Here is a 23,366-nt window from a genome sequence, read left to right on the forward strand (position 1 = left end):
ACAGAATTTCGAGTAGAAGTTCCTCCAAACAGGACCTTGGCAGACGTTGTGGACCTCCACTGGACACTCGCTATACGAATCAGGATCGACAGACCGTGGTATTCGGTTCTCTATGGGATCACTGCCTTGTTCATCGAGGGTCAAGCTCAATTGCAAATAATTGCATAAAGCTGATTGCCACGAAACTTAATTCCGGCAAGTTCTCCTTCTCCTCCATTCTTTGATTCTTGATATTTCCTTGCATGAAGACAAATCTTTTCTTACATGATGCCGAACAAGTAATACCCAGTTTTATATGGGAAATAAAACAAAAAAGCTATGCCCGCACGTGGACCTGATTGCGCAATTCGAATTCCGAATTATATTAGGAGCGGGTATCTTGATTTTTGTACTGACTGAAACTCAGACCTTTCAGCTACACGAACCTCAACCATTACTGGCCGCATCTATCCCACCCACAACGCCACGCCATGCAAACCCCAACCAAAACCTCTCGCCCTACATAACCAACGCAGTAAACTTCCCCCTCTTCCGAATACTGGGCCCATAAACATAAAACAGAAACGGAATCGGAATCATCGCCACAGCCACAAACCCCAACACACTACTCGCCCACCCGATCCCCAGATGATGAAACATGGGATTCACGAACAGCGGAAATGCAGCGGCGAAGATGGAGCGGAGGAAGGTGTTAGCGGCGATGGCGGACGCGGAGAAGCGTTGGAAGGTGTCGATCAGGTAGTTTAGGGCTGCTTGGAAGATGGTGAAGAAGCCGAAGCCCATGCAGAAGAGGCCGATGAGCGGGGCTATCCAGAATACGTGGGTGGGGGATGTCCAACCTGGGTGGGTTAGTGATGGATTAAAGGTGGAATTTGGGCAGATGAATGTGTGTTCCGAGGTGAGATATTGAGGAAAGTGAAAGTACTTACCGAAAATGAACAATCCTGATGCAAAAAAGACGGAGCCAATCATCATGGGCGGCAGTCGAGCTTCGGGTACCGCTTTGTTGCTATTCTTCTCAAACTTGCGGAGGTAGAATTTGTTGTTACTAAGTTTTGTAAGCATATATGAGAATTGGACAACCTCTCTTTCTCAACTCACTATATGTTCGCCATTCCACCTGTGATAACTCCTAACAAAAGCGCCAAGAATGGAAGCTCAGAAGTCACGGGACCCCATCTTCGCTCCTCTGCGAATTGGATTGGGATAGCTGCTAAACATCTAGAATTCGTCAGCTCTACTTAACTTTAAACTAAAAAGTAGACTTACAGATACAAGATTCCATAAACGAACGAAGCGTACAATGCCACCAAGAAGCAGATTGGCGTCGCCAGCAAGCGAAAAGGAGTCTTCAAGAACTTATTCGCAAGTTCTTTGATACTAACATCCCATTCTTCGTGTCTAGCATGAAGAGCCCAGTTGCCCGTCTCATGTCGAAGGCGGCGTGCTTTAGCCACCAGAAGAACGGGTGGATAGCTTTCATCCAGGATAAGGACGTCGAGGAGGAGGAAGAACATCATCATAATGCCTGTGATGTATTCTGTCCACCTCCATCTCAAGTAACTGGACACGATCGCGCCTCCTGCAATCGGTCTATCGCCTCGTTAGCACCCCTTCTTACTCCGGAATTTATTGAGTTGAAGAGGAGAGAAAGGTCAATGCCTAGAACTCACCCCAAAGTAGGCCCCCCAACAACCGCAAAAGCATACCCCACAATCGCCGTCCCCCTCTGTCCCGGACTCCAAATATCCCCCAACACACCCCCTGTATTAGTAACCGGCGCACTCCCAAACAACCCCGCAAAGAACCTCGTCAATAAAATAGTCTGGATATCCTTTGCAGTTGCCGTCCCAAAGGAAAAACACCCCGCAATAAAGTACGGTGCTAACACAGCAGGTTTCCTGCCATAGACTTCCGATAATGGAGCCCAGAGCAAGGGACCGAGTCCGAAGCCGAGAAGGAGGAAGGAGAGGCCAAGGAGAGAGACTTCGGTGGAGACGTGGTATTGGGTGGAGATTTGATTGATTGCGGGCGCGTAGACGGAGGATGCCCATGTGCTGCCCATGGTGGTGAGGCCGTAGAGGAGGGTGGTGATGAGCTTTTTGCGGAAGGGCCAATTGATGGGGCGGTAGGGATCATCGGGGCCGTCGAAGTCAACGATGTTGTCTTCAGTCGTTTTAATGTGTGAGAGAGGGTGAGTGAATCGTCCTCGAGTTGATCCTCGACCGGTTATGGATTGGGTTCTGGTTATGCGGGCCCGGGTACTGGTTTGGGTTGTTGTGTGGAGGTTTTGGCGGGGTGCCTCATCGATGGCGGTGTCTTGCTTTTCAAGGTCGAGGGCATTGTTTTCTGGGTGTGAGGATGTTGGAGATGTGTCTGAGATTGAAGGTTCTCGAGAAGCCATTTTGAAGCTTCTTGTGACAGGAACTGTTCCGAGAAGATTTGCCAAAAGATGTTTATATTTTGACTTCGAGTAGAGAATAAGTTGAATCTTCCAAGAACATTCACAAATATCGCGAAAGAAGGTAGCTTGCAATCTCTGCCGAGACTTGTGCGCTTCGGAATATGAAAATGGCAGCGGAAGTATCCGCTATGGGCCAAAATATATAGCTCAACAAGGTCGTCACTTGCCACGACCGGAAGCAACCGTGAACAATAGAGGAATGAAAGGAAAATAAAACACGGGCCGAGACAAGATAAGAATTGTCTAAAAAGCTTGACCTTAACTATGATAGGATTTGACCGTTTGACGACAAACGAGGAACGGTAGACCGGCACAATCGAGATGGATCCACTTTTGTCCATGCTGGGGCAAGCGGAAGCATAGAGCCGTCATTTGACGCAATGGATTATCGGCCGACCTCGGACTACATACAGAATATGCATGTGCTTTGGAGAAATCTGGGGAAATCGTGGGTTGAGTCTAGACGTTGATGCTAAGTATGTGGAAGCAGTTTTGTACAATTCAAAGCCTCGGAATGAGAGAAGACTGTGCTGACATGCGAAGTGGTATAAGTGTAGCCGGGTAAGCGTATAGCCGAGCCTGTCGAGGGGCGTCATTCAAGACATTCCCATCGTTGGTGAATCATAAAATCATTATTAAATGCTTGATGCTGTATTCAAGATTTTATGCCAATGCTTTCGCCAATCTCTGGAAGTCTGGAGTTCCAAGTCCGATTACAGCATCCCAACCCTCAGTTGAGTTCCACGAAGCATCGCATCCATAACTCGAACCTTCTGTAATGTCATTCCATACGTCCTTCAGACTCTCTGAGTACAGCCTAGGATTCAACCATCCGAGAACTGGCTTCCCATTCCTCAGCCGCATGTCATTTATCAGCGCGATCATGGACGCAAATACCGGTGTGCCTGCACTTGTCCCAGAATGATGCCCAGACGAGATATTGTTGTTCTCGGTCTCAAACCGAGAGCCGAAGACTGCAACGTCTGGGATCCCTCGTCCTGATGCATTATAAAGACCTTCGTACTGCCCGTTCAAAGTCGCGATATAAGATGCAGTGGCGTTGCGTCGATAGTCTGGAACGGCAAAGTAATTTGAAAACCCTCCAGATGAAAAGCTTTCTCCTTGCTCTAGTATAACGTGTGTTGCTCCTACAGCCGTCACCCATGGACAGCTTGCTGGAAATGTAGGTAGGAACGTGGTCCGATTGAGGCCATCATTACTAACACACGGGACGTCGTCTTGACATGCAACTCCACCGTCTCCAGAGGCATCGATAATTGACACTCCACGAAGAGCAAGTCGTCCGAACAGGTCGCAAACATGAATAGCGTAGTCGCGTGGCACTGTCTGCTCGGTGTCGGTATAAGAAATTGAGATCACTTGAGGGATAGCTCCATCTGGTTTCGCCAGCATATATTGAAGCCATTCGAGGTATGGCTCTGAACTGCTCTGGTTGAGAGGCAATTGTTTTCCATCTTCCCCAATCGTTGGAGCACGTCCACCTGTTGAATAGTAGACGACCGGAAGAGATCCTGTGAACGGCATGATATATTCCATGTCTAGCGTGGCTTCGACACCAGGGGAAGACTCATTGTTGGTGCCGTTGTTGATTAATTCGATAGTGAATGAGCCAGGATTGGCACGAATGTCTTCTGAGTTACCGTACTTTCGAACAAAAGAGGAGACATCTGTGTGATTGATCCATTGTTCGAGGAAACCAGCAACACCAAGGCTGCCACCACTTGCTGTTACGTTGACAGGGGGGATGTAAGTCATATTGTATAAAGCAGCGATACACGTGGGCGTGATAGTGTTACATGCAGCTAGCAGTTCGGGAAAGACATCACGCCTGCTGATGATATCGTCGTGCCGTGAAATTGGCCTTCTTGACCCAGCCACAATGCTATGTCGAAGCGTAGGGAAGTATGTGACGGGATGAACGAATGCAACGTATTGACTAATCTTTTCTGGCAGGCTGTAATATAGACTTCGAGTAATGGCGGCACCAGTTTCAGTATTCTGAAATACGCCAAATTCTGACTGGAGAATCCCATTTGCTGTTCCAACTGTGCATGCGAACGCGATCGTGCTTGTATGGTTGATAAAGGTAATGTCGCTGACGCCGGTGAATGAAAATAACCATGAGGCGACAAGATCAATAGTCTCATCTTGCGGGGCCAAGAAAGCCGTCAATTGTTCTTGGCTGAGATGGTTCCCATAATCCAGACTCCCAGGACTGCTGATTGAAGTGAGTTTCGCAGCAAGATCCCGGTCTGCTTCGTTCTTGACAACGACGTGTAGGTTCAGGATATCGTCCGGTTTCGCGGGACCTCGATATATCCATTCGTTTGTAGTCTGCTTGACGGAGTCCACAGACTCGTAAGGTCCCCAACCATTTTCGGAGATTGTACATGTACCTGAAGGTCTTATGACGTGAGATGTTGCTGGACTCAGAAACAATGCGATTGAAAGACTGTACAACAACATGATGAACGATACGGAGGAGCACAAGGAGAGGAGCCGCCGCAGAAAAAGGACAATTCTTCAGGTAGGTAATAGTACCACTCCCACCACATGTTTCGTGATGTAGCCTCACGAACCTAGATTGTTAGACCGACACTAAGACGACCACTTCATCTCACAGCCTCGAATACGAAGAATCTAAGAAAGATTTGCCAAAGTCACTACCTTGTACCCACAACTACGTGCGGACACGAGATGAAAGACTAGAGCAACATCGAGCCAAGGCTTGGATCCAAACTCTATTAAAAGGCGTTGCTGATGTCTTTCTCCATGGCGCCTAATTTGCTTCGACGAGTCAAAGTGGGTATATGGATATTCTGGCTCAGCTAGAACCTCAGGTAAGCTTCGTGGGGTACATGCTTTGATGCGTTTGTTGAGAGAGTTTGAACATTGCGCGGTAGAGGTCACTTGAGAAGGGTAGTGGACTGAAATGGGTAGCATTGGAATCTCATGCAGGGACTGACAGAGAGACTGGGTAGCAGTACTTCGTGAGGGCGCTGCATAAAATTTGGATTTCTGTGTCGCAAGGTTTTGATGGAAGAAGGAAGTGGAGGAAAATTCAATGGGCCTTTGCGACCCGCAGCGGAACTTGACGTTTGTTCCTGGCCGGCAGTGGAGACCCCTGTCTCCCTAGATCTGTCTTTATTGGTGCGCTTATCCTCGGAGCAACCACAAGATTCAGCTTCCATCACTTCTCGGTACTTGTTTCCTCCTTTTCTGTCTCCTCTCGCATCTTGGGCCCTCGATCGGCAGCAAACATGACATGGAAGAGTAATTATACGAGCTTCCTGAACCTTATTCCGTTTCCATTCAAGCATCGGTGGACCCTATTCGCCAAGAATGGAAGCTTCAAACTCGGAAATGAGCCTCATGCGGATTAACCTTAAACTCCCCGAACGCCTGTCTCGGCTAAAGTGCTGATCATCTCGTATTCTTTGCATATTCTGGTCGTTGTGGAGACATGATATTCTCCTTGTTCCTTGCAAACTCACTTTTGGTACAGTTATGACGAGAAGTCTTGGCATTTTGTTTTCACGAGCGTGAGATGAAGGCCCGGACGAAAGAGATATATTTGTGATTCTTTGCTCATTGCTCAAATCGACCATCGTTTCTCAGCGCTATGTTGTCTTCTACTGCATCTCTTTATGCTTTCTTAAGCTTGTCTTCTGCTTTGACCATCACCACACGTGGAAATGCTGGGTATTATTACATGCCCGTCGAGTTCGACTATGACCCAGATAGCAGAGTGACAGCAGAACTCACATTCGGCTCAGCCGACAAGGAACCAATACAAGTTGTGATGGATACAGGCAGTTCGGATGCCTGGGTATGTTTTCAATGTTCTTCTCCGCTCGTCTCTTCTAACCAATATTCTAGATCTGGTCTCCGAATGGAACAATCCACTGGGGTTCTAATTACCTTGGGGCTGTAGGACCTTGCAATGCTTCCGTTCCAACCCCATACAACCCATCTCTATCTTCAACGGCCATCGTATATGATCACAATTCAACATATGCCTATGCTGGCAATGCCAAAATCGTATCAGGAGCCCAGTACGTCAATGACACCTTAACAGCCACCAACGGATCCCCCATCCCCAATGTCCAAATCGCAATGGAGAACTATGGCACGCTCCGCCAACTCGACGACGGCTCTTGCAAGATTCCTGAATTCGACCGAGGCATCATCGGTCTCGCACCGTACACAAACACCACCTCTGGCCCCGCATTCCGCCAGAATCTCTTCGACGCTGGCTTAATTGCCACCAGAACCATGACGATGTGGTTCGATCATACCACCACGTCCCTCTCCAAGCTGGTCGGCGGAGTGATCTTTGGTGGCATCGACACCTCGAAATACACCGGCGAATTGATCCAAGTTCCCAACGTCATCGCAGACTACCAAATCGGTATCTACATCCCAAAACCCAACGTAACAATCAACGGCCAAACCTTCGTCCCGGATCAAAACACCACCTGTCTTCTCGATTCGGGAGCTCACGCTGATTACATCCCCTTCGACTACCTCTCCAACATGACCTCTCAATTCCTCGCTGCTTCCAACGGGACTTTGATCCAGTATGCGGGCGTGATCGGTTTCAATGGATCTTGTGAAAATATCCCTTCAGATTTGAATATCACGTATACATTCCCGGGGGTGGAAGAAGGGAAGAGCGTCAGTATCGATGTCCCGATCAAGAATTATGCGAGGGGGCTGCAGACTCCACCGGATGCGGACATGGGTGATATTTGTCTGTTTAATTTGGAGAGTGGGGGTTGCCAGTTTGGAGCGCCGTTTCTTTCGGGGGCGTTTATGGGGTTGGACGATGAGGGTGCTGAGATTTGGCTGGCGCAGGGAGCGGTTAGTGCGGAGGGACAGGGAGTGAGTGGTAGCTTGAAGGTGTTTGAGGCTGGCGAAGGGTTTGGCTCGCTCTGAGGGAGACGGGTCTGGGAGATGGTTCTGGTTCCACTGATCACAATTGAGTTTCTTTTGCTGGGTCGCATGGGATGGAGTTTTGGGTTAAAATAAACATATAATTATCATAATAGCAATTCAATTAAAAAGTAGACATTGTCATCATGGACTCCCATTGCCAGCTTACAATTTGGTATTCCTCATCCTTCCTTTACCACTCACTAATTCAACAGACTGGTGAATCATAGCTGTGCCATCCTCGGTCGGTCCTCATATTCCTCCCACTATGCACATCCCGTCAGCAAACCATCATCACAAAAGAAGAAAGAGCAAAACTCACAGCCTCATCAAAACCTACACTCCTAGCCCACGTCGCCCCAGGCGCCTCCACACTATCAACAACCATATTCCCAATCTTCTCCCACATAAACCCCTTAACCTTACACCACCCCTCGCCCTCAAACCCCTCACTAACAACCTCTCCATTCCTCACCGCCCGCCCAAGCTTCACCGCATGCCCATCATCGCCAAACTCAAACAACCGCTCAAAGATCCCCGGCCACTCCGTATCCTTCGCCGTCCCGTGCCCATTCGTGACCGCCGTCTCAGCCGGCAATTTGGCTGGGACGTACGTCGAGATCTCTTCCTGCAAAAGAGCTGGAGAGCGGCGCGAGGCATACATAGCTAGATCGAGCCAGACCTTGAAGTTTAACATCCTGCACTTATTTTCCTCGCTCAAAAACGGCAAGGCGAAGAATGTTTGGAAGAAAATGGAAGAGTTGACGCAATGCATGTAGTAGAAATCAAACTTGACCTGTTTCGGGGGCTTCTGAGCAGCAGCCGTGAAGTAGATTGCCGAATTGGTCATCTCGACCGTTTGTTGCTTGAGCGTGGACGGAGAGGCGACCCATTGCGAGGCGTAGGAGATCATTTCTGAGGGCGCGCGGACGAGGATCCCGTCGCGGATTTTGTTGCCGTCGTTCCATTCGGCGGCGGTGGAGAGTTTCTTGTCGGTGCGGATAGCAGTTAGGAGGCCGGGGATGGTGGCGCTGGTGGGTTTCGGTGGGTTGGATTGGATGGCTTTTTCGACGGCGAGCAGGTATTTGGAGGTCCAGAGGTCGTGGACGCAGGCTTGGGCGAGGGCTTCGCAGATTATGGCTGGTTGTTTGAATTCGATGCCGAAGCCGAGGTGGATGATGGGATGGAGGAAACCTGGGGATTGTGAGTGAGTGAGCGGACTAAGTGAAAGAGAAGATACGCACCAGCGTACATTCGTCCGAGGATGTCGTCTGCTCGTTCGTCGCCGGCGAATAGGAACTCTTTTAGAGTGTTCTCCCAACCTTTCTTCTCCATTTCTGTTTGGAAGAAAATGAGGAAGTCATGATAGTATTTCTCCTTTCCGAGATACTTTTTGAAATGATCGGGATTGCTCATGTCTTCCACAACTCGTTCTTTGACGGCAGTAGCTGGGCGTTGATAGTTTGTATTGTCTTTGAATGCTCTCTCGATTTGGGACTTTGAAGCCCCGAGGCCATAGAGAGTCAACAAGTGATGGACAATGTGATTATGGAAGCCTTCCTGATTGAAGAATATGTGATTTTGCTGGTCTTGTGTTAGCTGGGAGATAGCTGGGAGAAAGTCATAGTAGAAATCGTACCTCATGATTCTCTTGAAGGAGTTCTGAAGTTTTAGCTGCTGTTTCTGAAGTTTGAAGCTTGAGGTTGATAACACCGGCGGTCTCAGGGGTCAAATGTATCTTAGTCGGAGTAGCCATCTTCTCTTTCAGTTGAGTTGAAGTTCTTCGCCACTCGGAGAACGATGAAGATGTTGCTTGAGAGTATAGTCTTGATTGAAATTTTGGTAGGTGTCTTGTTGCACCTGAGGAACAAAGAGATCTGATGAGAGACATATAGGATTATTCGAAGCCTGCATAGAGGCTATATACTTGCAGACACAACAGCAGTACAACGGCGAATCACGTGGATATAAAGGATGACGTAAAGAATACCCCTCTTTGTATTACCAATCGGACATTCCAGACATTGTGTTTGGTTGCTTGTATTCATGAAGCCAGATGTAGATGTTTTCTGCGAGTGGCTCTGAGCGGTCGTGTTTAACAACTATGCGTCTCGGCCTTCGGGTCTGCATGCTGAAGCCGATAGTGCAAGTCAGCAATTTGGCTAGACTTCCCCTATTTCTTGGGGAATGCGGGGAACAAGCGAAGATCTCCTGAGACAGTATCAAAGCTGTAAGGCTAGGCTTATCAATCATTTTCATCTGATTACGGCTGCTTCAGGCAGCAAAAGATCCAGGCTTTGAGAGTGACTAAGCTCCTCTGGTCATACGGTGAAATGTCTTTAGGGCCAGGTTGCAGCTTTCGGGTTCTAAAGACTGTAGGATATGGACAACAGATGTTTTCCCAAGATTTGAGTTGCTAGAAGGTCGACTTGAAAGGGTTCAGTCTATATCGAAGTGATGATAAAGTTGATGTGGCTGGAGAATAGCACTTTGCCTAATGTGGACTACGGTAATTGAAATGTGGCGTGCTCTCACAAGCTCGAATGACGAAACGTGCCCGGAGCTTCTGCAGCGGATCAGAAAGTTGGAAGTAGTAAGCTATGTCAACAACTCTCCCACCTATTCCAGCTTCTGCTGTCGCATGCATGTTGGATAAGACCTTTTGTGCGTGCGCAAGAGTTCCACCATAATACAGCAACATGGCAATCCAAGACAAAGTTACCCTTTTGAGTTCCGTAGCTCTCCGAATCGCTACTTTTGTCTTCCTGAGATGGATTCCAGGCCATGTACGTGCAAATATATTGGAAAGAGCGCCTTCATCGGACATGTACTGACATACTGAGCAGCACTTACCTCCGATTATCTATGCCCTCTTTGCCATCTATGTTCCGTCTTTCATCTCGACTTTCTTGACGCAACCTCAATATGAGGTCGTGGCAGACGAAGTGGACATCACAGTCACAGAGGTAGAAGTCGAGGATCAGCCTCCCACGAATCCTTCTACTGCAGCTCATTCACACAATCTGCGGAGTGCTGATAAACCGACACACACTGAGGAGGAGATTAATGTTGAAGAGAAGATTGTTCTGGAAGAGAAGTCAGCAAAGCCGTGGCAGACGCTGTTGACAGGTCTTCCAAGTCCAACATCCGTTCTGCTCTCTTTGGCTACATTGGGTATAAACGCTGCCTTGGTACTCGCTGCCACGGACTTGGTCTACAGAGGGAAAGTCTACTATCCTAGTAATGATCTTTCCTTTGCGCGACTCGGTTATGTTTCTCCAATGGAAGCCAGCTTGTTGATTAGAGAACCCGACCCCTTTCAACTACCCATCTTTGTATCTTATCGATTGGCAGATACGGCTCAGGCCTTTGAAGATCCTGCCTGGCAATCTGCAGGTGTGATCAGACTTCTGGACAACGATACAGATTACACTGGAGTGGTCACCTTTCCACTGCCAAATCATGCAGACAGGTCATATCAATGGACTACCTCGAATAATCATACTGGATTTTTCAAGGTTCCTCCGAAGCCTGGACAGGTGTCCAACCACGGAGACTTCACATTCTTGACGTCTTCTTGCATTATTCCTAGATTTCCATACAACCCACTGGATCATGCACTAGCTATTCCCGGCTTCAGATACATGGCTGATGTTGTTAAATCTATTCCTGGAGGAGCACAATTTATGCTATTTCTGGGCGATTTTATCTACATCGATGTACCAAAGCGATTCGGTGTGACTGCTGAGGACTACAGACGAGAGTACCGTCAAGTCTACGCTTCTCCAGATTGGCCATCCGTTGGACAGAATTTGAGTTGGATTCATGTGTTGGACGATCACGAAATTGCCAATGACTGGGATAGTAACACGACCGGAGTCTACCGAGCAGCTACAGATCCTTTCCACCATTATCACACATCAGTGAACCCCCCTCTGGCACGAAAAGCAGGTACTTACAATGCCGCACGAAATGGAGCAACCTATTTCGAGTTCACTCAAGGGCCTGCATCGTTCTTCATGATGGACACGCGAACCTACCGAGACTCTTCAAGCCAACTACCCGCCAATAGCTCTAAAAAGTCTATGCTAGGCTCTAAGCAATTGGCAGACTTGCTTGCTTTCCTGGAGAAACCAGAACCTAGGGGGGTGAAATGGAAGATTGTGGCATCTAGCATTCCATTCACGAAGAATTGGAGAGTCAACAGTCTCGATACTTGGGCTGGATATCTCCATGAGCGTCAGACAATCTTAGAAGCAATGTGGGACGTCGGGCTTCGAGGTGGTGTCGGTGTGGTTTTCCTTTCAGGAGACCGTCACGAATTTGCAGCTACCGCTTTTCCTCCTCCTATCGACGGAAAGTGGCCAATCAGTGCAACTGTCAATGAGTTTTCGACAAGTCCATTAAGTCAATTCTATCTCCCAACGCCTACTTACCATCAGAATGATGAGCAAGATATCTTGGTCAAGTAGGTTGCATTCTCACACGATGACTAGATGATACTAATTGTGCACGAAGATACATTCCGAACGGCAACTCGAAGCTCGGTGCGATCACTATCGAAAACACTTCGAGTGATCAAAGCATTCTCAAATTCAGATTGTATGTTGATGGCGTAGAGGCCTGGTCTTCGGTTCTTCTATCACCTCCCACCATCACAGGCAACCGATGGGGCAAAGATGCTCTTTGGGGATAAAGATAAATGTAGAAGTATGTAAGGGTAAATAGATACAGGCGTTCGACTTCTGGATACAATATCCATACTGCTGGGGTTATGGTTATGATAAGGACAATGCACCTAAACTTGGAATTTTCAACGTTGACAAAGCAAGGCTTCGAGGAACTTCTGTTACCAGATTACCACCCTGTTTCTCAAGAGAGAAATGCAAATGAACATCTAGTTGCTTGTACTTTGAATTGCGAGCTCGCTATCACTTGTATTTTGCTCCTAGTATGGCATATTGTTTAGTTCTGGCCAGGTTCGAATGCCGCAGATGCTCAAGACTTTCGAAGTTTCCAAACAGCAATTCTCTGTATAGCTAACGGTTCGTCAATGACTATTGTTTGAATGAAATTTCAGTTTGTGCAGTGGCATCCAAATCATGCTGACCTCGTTTGCACTTAAATACAATTACACCAACCACACAGACTTATTGCCAAGTATAGTATCTCAAGTGTCATATCCTTAATCTAAACCTGGCAATACTATTTTACTATCATGAAACCTATTACAGAAAGATCCTGGTGGCTTCTAGTCTTTGTTTTCAATAATTTTATATACCTCCAAATTTGGCACATCAACCATTGAACAAATTGGGCTAACTTGAATGTTCCCACAGCAGTGAAGGTTGGATGATGAAACCACACAACATGGTTTTTGGTATGAAATGACCTCAGTACCGACTGCTCGGTTCCAGGCAATGTCTGTGCTCTGCACCAAAGTGTCAAGATACTGAACATGCAACAATGTTAGCAGAGTATTACCAAATGACTTGCGCTTCTTTCGCAAATCGATTTGTATTCAAGCTCATTATTGACGTGCTAGATAGCCCACACGTCTAACATTCATTTCAGCACAATAAAGACTGTGTTCAGATTGATTGGAGTGTGTAGATATACATTTGTGACTTAGCCCCTGGTCCCAGCACATTGACAGTGTTTCCTACCCACGCACCGAATTTCTTCTAACCCAATTCCTAAAGATACTTATCTTGAAGCAGAATCCGACTTTCCCCTCTCGTAGGGAAGTCGGAGCGGGATCACATATTCTCTAAGAGATCATCGACGACATTTGTTGCCGTCGCCCTCCCGACACTAGCCCCGCTTTGGAAGTTTTCTAGGGCGCAACCACCGCCAATTTCCACACAAACCCTTTCAAGGACTTTAGAACAACTTCGGAACATTCATCGTCAGTCGGACAGTCCTGATTCTGTACCAAAACATCTGATTGCGCGGTCCTTCCTTGTTAGTCTCGCTTAGCGAGCCTCCTCCTCCACCATACCTTTCACCCACTTCACCCAATCTCTCGATCAGCAAGACAAACTTTTCCGCACGTGTCGAAAGTGCAACAAGACCCTTTCGAAGCTTCCTCTCCGTGGTATTCACGTCTTCTGCACATCGCGCAATCAAGAGATCTACCTGCGATCCCGGCGCAAGCACTTGCGCCTGCTCCCCACAGCAAGTAAACGTCAACAGTGAGCCCCTTCACAGCCCGCGATAATCTCGAGATATTCAGCGATACTAACGTCATGGTGTCTACAGCCTCGTTCTTCAAAGTCGAAGCGGAAGACTGTCGCTCATAGAGCCCAATATTGAGAAGTGATAGATCTACCTCTTCACGCTGCCACAACAAGTATACACCCCCCAAAACCATACAACGGAAGGAACGAACTCTGATAGTACTAGTATCGTCCAATTCTCCAGTTTCCGCGCTCCAGAATCGAACCATTTCTCCGGTCTTCTTTTCACACAAGCCAATTAGTTACGTGGTTACTTCTGGTTATTCCACTTCACAGTAGAGGTAATTCTTTGAGACCGAATGAAAACGACAAGATTCTAACAGGGACAGTAACATTTGAGCCGTCCGATAAATTGAATACCAACGTTTGACCCTATTTGAAAGCACGAACGTCCCCGAAACCGGCTATCACGTTTCCCTAAGGTCACCTCTACCTCCAAAGTCTTGCACCGTCATACTTGGTATCAGCGAATAATACTTCGTCATTAAATCAGTCAATATGGGCTTCAAGTTTCCTCGTCGTACCAGCTCCGAGGCTCCTATCGGTGGTCGCCCGAGTACACCCTCGTATCTTAAACCCGGAAGCATAACCCTTTCGGCCTCCCCACTCAAGTCTGGCTCAGTCAGCGAGGAAGCTCCCAGAAAGAGTCGTTATGAACAGCTCTTCAAGGATCTCGAAGAATGTCAAGAACGTGCAAAGGCTTCCTCATCCGGACTGTCATCAAGCTCTGCTGAAAATCTAGGCAAGCTTAAGAAGAGTACAACGTTGTCTGCCGCAGCTCCTGCCTTCGTCCCTAGCGGTATGCCTACCTTGGCCGCAAAGCACAAGATTGGTGGACTTAAGAATGCAGCTAGATCTAAGCTTGCTACTGGATCTAAGATTCTGACTGGACCCAAGCTCGCTACTGAACCTAAGATCTTGACTGGACCCAAGCTTCCAACTTGGCCTAAGCTTCTTACTGAGCCTAATATCCCAACTGGACCTCGCGACCCCAACCGTCCCAGAAACCCGTTCGCCGTTCTTGACGCTGTTCCGACTGCTCTTAGTCGTCCCCCTCATCCCCACGTCCAGGTCTTGATGCAGAGATGGTTCGGTGACGATAATCATAATCGCGTCCAAGACGGCAATGCTGTTGGCTCTCAATTAGAAGGTCACTCAGGAGATGGCATTGGTTATGGTCATCCTGGTGCTTCTGCTCCTCAAGTCCAGTATTCTGTGCCCCCCTATACTCACACGGATCGAGTAGTCTCTTCAGGCTTGACAATCATGTACTCCCATCCCGTGAGCCAAGCAGTTGACCCCCGCCAATCATCTACCCAGGCGCCGGCAAATCCCAGCCTTCCTCCAAAGGTTGTGTCCAACCGTATCAAGTCAACAGAATTCTCAACGGTTCGCAGAGATAAAACCATGAAGGATCTTATCATTTACGCTGCTGGTGTAGTTCGTAACGCCATCCTAAACTCCAAGGTAACCTATTCCGGTGGCCGTGTTTTTGAGAATATTGTCAGAATTTACGATCACAATCCATCCACCTACAACCTCATCAATGAACTCTACGTTCTCAGTGAGGAAGGTCAGATGGAGTTCTTGAGCAAGAATCATGTTGAGATTCGAGTCGACATTCCGGCCGACTACGAGAACCCTGCCAAGTCCGTTGACGTCGATGAACAAAACGGCTACATTGATCATGACTACGGCTATACCCCCCCTGCTGAACGTACGGTCATCGACACGATCTACTCACTCGACCCAGCCCTCTTCGCCTACACTAAGAACTTGACAATTACCCTCGTCTTCCCGCGTAACCCTGCTAACACCCCTCTGAACACACCCATCTACCTCGTTCCCGCCGACGGTGCCCCAGTCCACGGTGCCACCTGGCGCTTGCTTGAGAAGTTGGTCCTGTGCGTCGATGACTTCACCTCCCTTAAGAACCTGACCATCCTCCTGCACGTACCCTCCAACACTCGCATGCCCCTGACCCTGCCTCAACTCTACCACGTCTTGCCCTTCTACGACCTCGAGTTCAAGAACTGGGATCTCAAGTACCAACCCGATAACCTGACTATGAACCTCACGGTCGAGGGATGGAGCATGGATCAACTTGATCGGGAGCGTGACCGCGTTGTTAGGGATAGGAACAAGGCGGCTGCGGAGGATCATGTACTTCTCCGGGAGGAGCAACGAAAGTATGAGGAGGCAGTACGAGAGTTCGAGGAGCAACAGCGCAAGCGCATTGAGAAGCAGAAGGAGGCGAAGCGAAAGCGTGCAGAGCAACAACGTAAGGTCAATGAGGCTGTTTTCGTTCAGGCCGGTAGCTTGCTTCCTCCCATCGACCTCAAGAAATTGAAGAAGGGCCAAAGAGCTACGGAGCATGGTAGTGTTGCTATGAAGAAGGCTGCTGCTCATGGCGCTGCTAAGGCGAAGAAGGAGAAGGGTGGTAAGTGAAATTGCAGAAGAGTAGCTAGTCAAGTACCTGATCGGCGTACCTCATGAGCGAGATAGTCTTCCATAGATTCATGGAGCAAACAATGCGATGATTTTGAGTGGGTTTCCCACGATTTGCAAATCTTTGTCTCAATGCGGGTGCAAAGGGAGTCTCAATAATGGATAGTGAAAGGAAAACAAATGCTTGCTTCATATTCAAAATGCTAACAAACCAACGCCGAAGATGCTAGGGTATAACTGTCCATGCATCCAACCTTCCCATGCTACCTTAAGTGCCTAATCCCGCTATACCAAATCCCGAATGCAAATAAGAAAGAAAAAGACTAGACAGCCCCAATCCAGCAACGCTTCCAAGGATCATAACCAGCTGTTCTCCCTTGCTCCACCTTCGTGAAGCATTCTAGTAATCGCCAATCGTAGACTTCCACCCACTCCTTCCTGCCTTTTCGCTTCAAGCTTAGCTTGCCGATACTCTTTATGAAGTGGGCTGTGTGCTCGGCTCGATTCGACTCGACGAGTGCTATCTTTCGATATCGTCGGCCGGTTAGAGGGCAATGTCGAGGTAAAGAGGGATGCGAGAGAGCAGGTAGAGAGGTAATGATCCGAGCACCATGTCGAGGAAGCATGTCATCCATTAACCAGGGCGTGCTTGCCACACAAGGAGAAACTAGGAATAGGCATCCAGCAAGCTTGCAAGTGTCGTCCGCGAGGCGACAGATCCCATGGCCTGAGATCCGAAGAGCTGGCCCCGTCTCTGGTGGGCTGCTGTTCGGAGGGGATTTTTGTGGGGAGGCTCGAGGTAAGTTTGCTGAGATTGTGCCGAGGACAGGTCGCCTTGACGGACTGGGCATGACCTCGAAAGCAGCTGAGCGCTTCGGGGACTTAGGGGTTGTGCTGCGACGTGGACTTTGCTCGATAATAGATCGAGGGCTATGAGAATATGTTGATGATGCTAGAACGACACCCAGAGGAGCCGTATTGATTTGGATTGTGGGTGTCTGAGCCATGTTTTTCAGAGGAGATGACATTGGTGGGGTTGGTAGAGGAGCTGGGTCTGATGACACAATTCCTCTGATGACGCCTGTACCTAGCTGCCGCACAGCAGACGGAGCAGAGCTAGGAATCTGTATATTGATCGACATGCACCGAGGGAGTTGGGTCAGGCCTGCTACCATGCTGAGTGCGTCTGGGAACTTGACAGGGGCATAGCTCTTTAAAATAAGGCGTGTGAGCCACTTTGCTTCCTTAGCTTGAAGTCGCCGATAGAGTTTGCCAAGAGCCTCTGGTTCGTCGGACGTCTCCCACGTCTTTGCCAGATCCCGAACCTCTGCTGAAGAGCTTGGGTGGAATGCAGCGATCTGAAGTAATGCTTGGTCGATGTCTTCCACCATCACCGATTTGGCTTCTGAACTTGTACCATATTTCATCTTCTGCATGACTCGTTGTACACAACCAGCAAGGTCCACGATTTCAGAGTCGTGCCATTGTTGCAGATCGATGTATTGCTGCTTCGAAAGCTTTAGTGCTCTTGCGATGGTCGGCTGAAGGTTTTCTGAGGTGATCCCATATACCCTGTCATGCTGCTGATCTGGTCGCAGCATAGCCATGACAGCATCTGCGTTGGTATCCCAGGCATCGAACTTGGCTCGATGGCCTTTGAACCACTTCGTGACTTCCAAGTTCACTCGAGCATTCAAGTCCTTGGTAAGAAGAGGTACCTGGCCGCGGAACAGACGCTCGAGCGTCTCGAGGATATCGCACACGAATACAAAGGGAAAGGGCATGATTACTGCGAATCATGGCCGGTTGGACGACATGGGATAATGATAGATTATGAAAGACGAAGGTAAAATGTGGGGTAATGATATTTGCCAGGCGCAACGTTGTTCGAGATACGTCGAGAAGAGGGAAGTAGAGAGACTGTACAGAGTCCCGAATCTTATGGCGCCTGGAGCCGTGATAAAAGCGGAAGATATCGTGGTAAAATAGTCGATGCAATGGTGAGCACCGTATGGTGCGTCCACGATAAGGATACGGCCTTATTAATCGTAGAAAGCTACTAGATGCTGAATCCAAAGGTATACGATAATGCGCAAGCAATGCAATAGGAAGTGCAAGGTTGAAATGGATGTCAAAGACTTGTTGTATGTGTTTATATTTACTCGAGGTCGACGTGTTGTTGTCGCAAAATCCTTGACGCCTAGGAACGCCAACTCATGTGACCATACTAAGCTCTTTTTGTCTAGGTACGAAATGAAGAACAAGGATGGGGCGTCATCTCGCTCCACTGACCCTCGACCTTCCAAGTCTCCTGAATTTGTACACATCTCCATCTTCCCTCCACATTACGCCTGAATCCCTCATTTCTTCCTCTCCCTTAGCTTTCATGAATATAATGACTACATGACTATCACTTACGGCTTGACTTCTTGGACTTTTCTGTTGCTTTTTCTCGGGAGTACAAATTACTGTCTTGTTGACATTAAACAAAGCCTGACTACACGCAAACGTCGACTGATTTGCATGCTCACGCTCGCACAAAGAACATCCAACTTCCCGAATATCGACCACGAGATATCAGAGTTTTCTCAAACAACGATATGTGCTATGGCGAGCCATCAGCGTCGGAGGTCTTCAATTGATCGCGCTTCAATCAATGCGATATTGACATCGGGGGAGCCGGGGCAACCAGCCGCGCCTCCTAGTCCGCATGTTGGAACTTCTCCCAATAGAGCATGCTTTGCAATGTCACCACCACCTCGTCCGATCACGAATCATGCTCGGGCATTGTCCTATAATCCACGAAAACCAAATCGACTTTCGTTGAGCTTTCCCGTTGCTCCCAGCACAAACGCAAGCGAATCTGCGAGACCAACACCTACCTCCTCGAATGTGCCCTCCTTCCCTCCCACACCTGCAGAAATTGTACCAACACCGTCCCCGAATGATCCGAGCGGTTTCCTTGTCGCTCTCGCGAGCCAGGAAAGAAAGGTTCTCGAGCTGAAGGAAGAATTAGAAAGAGCAGAGAATGAGCTCAAGCATCTGAAGAAACAATGGGCCGTCCACGAATCACACAAGAAGAAGGCAGAGATCAGACATGTTGAGCCATTAGTTTCTCTTTCAGCAGTAGCCACGGAAAGTGAGAGTGGAGATGGCACTGCTTCGACACGCCAGAGTGCTGAACTGGATAGGAGGAAGGCACTTCTCAGCAATCTCAACATTCCAAAAGAGTCACGAAGAAAATTCTCAGGAGCACATACCAGGACACTAAGTCTCCTATCACCAGAACGAGCGAACTTCAAAGAGCCTCGTCCTTTCTCGCCTGTACACGAGTCCTCGTTTGAGCACCATGGTCTGAGTAAAAGTACGACCATGCCAGATACTAGCCAAGGCATTACAAGAGTATCTTCCAGTCGTGCCAATCATAGACACTCTTACCAGAGTGGTATGACTCATGGTGCGAAACAGATTGCCGAAGATCTGAAAGCTGGCATGTGGACTTTCTTGGAGGATTTGCGGCAAGCCACGGTTGGAGACGAAGCGGTGAATGGCACAACAACTCGTTCGGCGGTGGACGCGCCCAATGCTACCGGTACACCTCGAAGAAGCAGTAAAGGAAACCTGCTCAATAATGGAAAGCGTGGACAATCACCACGAGGATCATCGCCTCGCACTTGGGACTCGCTGACTGGGAATAACTCACTTCTGGATACTGCTAATTCTCTGTGGTCGGATGCCGACCCTTTGACTCCCGCATCAAAAACACCACTTGTAAGCAAAAAAACTCGATCGATATCTCTGGCCGCTCCAGCCCTTGATGATCTAGATGACGACTGGTCGAATTGGGATTCTCCTACACCAAAGTCGCCACGATGGAGTGCAAGCACGACACTTTCAGAACCGGATCCAGCCACACCCTCAAGTCACAATACAGAAGATCGCAATGTCAAGTATGCCACCCAACTCGTCCTACCACCATTTCACCAATCTGACAACAATAGAATTATGCCCAACGAAACCGATACACCATCAAAACGAGATGATGAGATACAATGGCCAGCCTTGGATAAGCTAAGCCCCGGCGCAATAAAAGGTAATCTACAGCGTACGATGTCGACTATCATGAAAGAATGGGAGAAGAGCATCACACCCCCTCCTGAGCGAAAAGAAGATCCACTTGCCAAAGCTGGAAAGGAGGAACGAACAGACTCAGCGAGTAATCACGATGATCTCGTTTTGATGTCTCGATAATCCGTATTTCAACAAAAGTATATATACCACTTGGTTCAGCATGGATAAAGAGTCTGGGTGCCCGAATTACTAGTGGGCGAGGTGACTTTTTATGATGGATGATGACATGAAGAATGATTGCTTGTAGATTTGTTTTACATATTTGTTGTGTAGAGGTGTATATTCTACAAGACACAGGTCTGCATAATGATAGATTATTTGTACACCTTTCATCCTCATTTGACTTACGCACATGTTCAATGTCTATCACAAGCTGGTGTCTCCGGAGCTTTTGGAATGTTGGTCCTGTACACGAGACATCATCTTCTGCTGATTTCCCTTCTCATCTCCAACATTTGCGCAACATGCTCTTACCAATGTCTGTTTGACCTCTTCCAAGAATCAAATCCCCAACAGTAGAGGAAACCTCGATGTCTGTACCACAACCAGAACATCAGAACCGATAAAGCACCGTTTCACATCTGCAGCTTTCCCTCTCCGAATAATATCACCCCCCTTCCTGGATCGCATCAACATTGACAATGCACGTCTAGACAATATGGAAGTCGACCATAGACTGGGTGGGGTGGCCTCGACTACAATGTGGGCCTGTCAATATTCTTCCCATTCTATGTCTTGTCCGACATTCCTAGCAACTTGATGCTCAAGAAAGCACCTCCACGCTGTTGGCGGTTGTCAGACATTGCAATCACTGATCCCAGACTCCACTTTCCCAAAATCAGAATCATCAACTCCAAAGCCGAACTTCAGCCTCTCTCAAATGGTCTTATTCAAACCCCACTTCGTTGTTTTGCTTGAGGCACTATTCACTTCTCCCGATGTTTATTCACTTTCCAGTTCCTCAACATCTCTGTGTCTGTCTTTGTATTCACTCATTCCTAAGTTTGACGGTGGCCTATATGAACAACCTCTCCAGCCAATGAAGAGGCCAGAAAAGCCACCACGATCGGTATTCTTACTTAGAGCGTTTCGTGGATGTACCGGCAGTTTGACCTAACGTGCTGTCATTTGGCTAGGGCTCTCTGAGACTAGAGGATAGTTTGCTGATGGTGATATGGTGTTTATAGGTGGTAGTTTTGAGTTCTGTTGCCAAGAGATTGGGGTTGAGATCAGATGAAATTGTCGTCTGATATGCTGGGATCGTAAGATGTGCTCCGCTCCTTTTCGTCCGACATTCCGAATTACTTTCAGAGTTGACTCTTTCGTGATGAGAATGATGTTGTCATAGTCGTTATAGTTGAGAATCGATGATTAAGAGATATTCCACCACCAGAGTTCTGCCGGGCCGAGGAGCCAAGGAGGGAGCTGTATTGTCGGGAGTCAGGTTCGACAATGACCCAGTGGAATGTCGGTCAGGTTGACGGAGCTCCAGCTGGTGTGGGCTTGATGCTCGGGAAACCTTGAACAAATGCTGGAGATGTCGGGTGATTGATTAGTGGCAAGTACCGATACCGTTGTTGTGCCTTTCCAGCCTCATGTGCGGAGAATCTGGAAGCCTCAGCGGGCGACCGACAAGTTGGAGTACTGAGTTTCGCGCACTTCGATGAGAAAGACAACGCATCAGTCACCAGTGCCATAAACCATAGTCCTCGGCCACGCTAACCAGTCCTCCCATTCAGACCCTAAATATATACCTAGAGCGTTGAGCAAAGTAGTTCCTGCACTTCCCACAGCCCACACGTTTCGACACCGATGCAGCAGTACAGAAAAGTGAGCAAGGACAATCAAAGCTCTCGGATTCCTCTTATCAACGAGTTCCGTGAACTCGGTTGATACCATCACCGGCCACGACGTGACCATTCTTGGACTTGCACGTCCATCTGGGATGGACGTACCTAGATTAGACCTGTACACCCAACACATCTGATCCATGGCTTTGTCACAGACCTGTACCTGCGTCGTATCGACACCCCAGAGATCCGAAAGTCTTCCTCTTAGCTTTTCGAGTCCAAGAACAACATCATCGGTATCGAAGAGGGGTTCACCAGGTTGCACCAAAGGCCCAATGTCTGATTTGAGGATCAACTCCCACTTCCCACTCAAGACTGTTTGAACTCCACGGAGCAACCGTATACTATGCACCAATCTATCCAGAAATGCATCCAGATCCTGTCCTGGCATCGAGAAAACATCACTGAAAGAATGAAGGCCGAGAATCCCAGAAAACAAGAATGCAGGAATCACATTATCGTCGGTGATCTCCTTGACGGTGTCGTTAAATGATGTCAGTCCTTCGGCTTGCAATCTTGAAGCTTCGTCGCGATACATTTGATGTTTGGAGATGTCGGGATGAGTGAGAGAACAGTGCATCGAGGAACATGCCAGTAACTCATACAAGAGGAAGGGCCATGTGAATGCAAGTTTCAAGATTCGAGGACGCTGGGTACGTGTGGTTGCATCAGTGATGATGAAAGCGTCCTCGTCGTTGGCGACATGATTGAACAGTTCAAGATGGAGAAGATTAACGTAGGGACCAGGTACGAGTAGAGGTTGTGAGGTGTTGGTAGAGGTTGGACTGGAGGAAGATTTGTGCGAGTTGTCGAACGGGATGAAATTACCATGGTCTGGAGTCTTGGTAGAGTAGGAACAACAGAGCTGGGCTGTTTGACAATTAGTGCAGTTGGGGCGGTTTTCGTCACACTGAGACCTGTCAGTTGAAAGACGTGGAACTTGGGAGCGAAAGTCATCGGGACGGTGTTGAATTTAAGGAGAGTCGGCAGTCCTAACCTTGATATGACGGCGTTTGCATTCTGTAGTTCGTTGTCAGCGCCTTGAAAAGTAAATTTCTGGAGGGAAGTATGTGGCTGAGAGCAGCCAAGGACTCGTCAAGATATGAGTAGCCGATGACTTAGAGCTTGCTTACCTCTGCACCCGTTCCTAGACTTCCGGTGGCTTCGACGATGCATCTGGAACGGTGTTGAATGTTTCAGGTCATCGACGTGAGATACAAGCCCCTTCTGTGATCACAAATCGAATGTGATTGCGATACTGTTGAATCCAAGTCGAGG

At 48.2% G+C, this 23,366-nt stretch overlaps 9 protein-coding genes across 9 annotated transcripts; 4 read left to right on the forward strand and 5 right to left on the reverse strand.

Moving 5' to 3' along the window:
* Positions 1–394: 394 nt before the first annotated feature.
* On the reverse strand, positions 395–2,889 carry LY89DRAFT_781596 (putative MFS multidrug transporter). The gene is made up of 5 exons (XM_018222495.1): positions 1,674–2,889; positions 1,270–1,593; positions 1,102–1,221; positions 930–1,048; positions 395–839 (listed from the first exon to the last, which is right to left on the reverse strand). Exons 1-5 carry the CDS (start codon positions 2,402–2,404, stop codon positions 499–501), a joined length of 1,635 nt encoding a protein of 544 aa, XP_018071737.1. The 5' UTR covers positions 2,405–2,889; the 3' UTR covers positions 395–498.
* A 250-nt stretch (positions 2,890–3,139) lies between these two features.
* LY89DRAFT_565423 (subtilisin-like protein) lies at positions 3,140–4,807 on the reverse strand (the record flags this gene model as incomplete). Its single annotated transcript, XM_018208531.1, has 1 exon — positions 3,140–4,807. A coding segment is annotated over one exon (1,668 nt), but the record flags the coding sequence as incomplete, so codon positions are not given.
* A 913-nt stretch (positions 4,808–5,720) lies between these two features.
* On the forward strand, positions 5,721–7,529 carry LY89DRAFT_644840 (acid protease). The gene is made up of 2 exons (XM_018211847.1): positions 5,721–6,314; positions 6,365–7,529. The coding sequence occupies exons 1-2, from the start codon at positions 6,108–6,110 to the stop codon at positions 7,421–7,423; spliced, it is 1,266 nt and encodes a 421-aa protein (XP_018071739.1). The 5' UTR covers positions 5,721–6,107; the 3' UTR covers positions 7,424–7,529.
* Positions 7,530–7,644: 115 nt separating this feature from the next.
* LY89DRAFT_733239 (uncharacterized protein) lies at positions 7,645–9,176 on the reverse strand (the record flags this gene model as incomplete). The annotated part of the gene is made up of 4 exons (XM_018219778.1): positions 7,645–7,686; positions 7,743–8,614; positions 8,665–9,004; positions 9,060–9,176. The coding sequence occupies 4 exons, from the start codon at positions 9,174–9,176 to the stop codon at positions 7,645–7,647; spliced, it is 1,371 nt and encodes a 456-aa protein (XP_018071740.1).
* A 943-nt stretch (positions 9,177–10,119) lies between these two features.
* Positions 10,120–12,116, forward strand: LY89DRAFT_696838 (alkaline phosphatase family protein-like protein; the record flags this gene model as incomplete). Its single annotated transcript, XM_018216862.1, has 3 exons — positions 10,120–10,206; positions 10,267–11,888; positions 11,939–12,116. 3 exons carry the CDS (start codon positions 10,120–10,122, stop codon positions 12,114–12,116), a joined length of 1,887 nt encoding a protein of 628 aa, XP_018071741.1.
* A 2,041-nt stretch (positions 12,117–14,157) lies between these two features.
* Positions 14,158–16,107, forward strand: LY89DRAFT_781601 (uncharacterized protein; the record flags this gene model as incomplete). Its single annotated transcript, XM_018222496.1, has 1 exon — positions 14,158–16,107. The coding sequence occupies one exon, from the start codon at positions 14,158–14,160 to the stop codon at positions 16,105–16,107; it is 1,950 nt and encodes a 649-aa protein (XP_018071742.1).
* A 183-nt stretch (positions 16,108–16,290) lies between these two features.
* LY89DRAFT_684449 (uncharacterized protein) lies at positions 16,291–18,261 on the reverse strand. Its single transcript, XM_018214879.1, has one exon. It carries the CDS (start codon positions 17,889–17,891, stop codon positions 16,431–16,433), a length of 1,461 nt encoding a protein of 486 aa, XP_018071743.1. The 5' UTR covers positions 17,892–18,261; the 3' UTR covers positions 16,291–16,430.
* A 453-nt stretch (positions 18,262–18,714) lies between these two features.
* On the forward strand, positions 18,715–20,358 carry LY89DRAFT_584699 (uncharacterized protein; the record flags this gene model as incomplete). Its single annotated transcript, XM_018209280.1, has 2 exons — positions 18,715–20,057; positions 20,109–20,358. The coding sequence occupies 2 exons, from the start codon at positions 18,715–18,717 to the stop codon at positions 20,356–20,358; spliced, it is 1,593 nt and encodes a 530-aa protein (XP_018071744.1).
* Positions 20,359–21,636: 1,278 nt separating this feature from the next.
* LY89DRAFT_52681 (uncharacterized protein) lies at positions 21,637–23,355 on the reverse strand. Its single transcript, XM_018208085.1, has 3 exons — positions 23,222–23,355; positions 23,086–23,108; positions 21,637–22,998 (listed from the first exon to the last, which is right to left on the reverse strand). Exons 1-3 carry the CDS (start codon positions 23,262–23,264, stop codon positions 21,919–21,921), a joined length of 1,146 nt encoding a protein of 381 aa, XP_018071745.1. The 5' UTR covers positions 23,265–23,355; the 3' UTR covers positions 21,637–21,918.
* Between the last annotated feature and the right edge of the window lie 11 nt (positions 23,356–23,366).

The sequence above is a fragment of the Mollisia scopiformis genome (assembly GCF_001500285.1).
Source record: "Mollisia scopiformis unplaced genomic scaffold LY89scaffold_11, whole genome shotgun sequence".
NCBI classification, from domain to species: domain Eukaryota; kingdom Fungi; phylum Ascomycota; class Leotiomycetes; order Helotiales; family Mollisiaceae; genus Mollisia; species Mollisia scopiformis.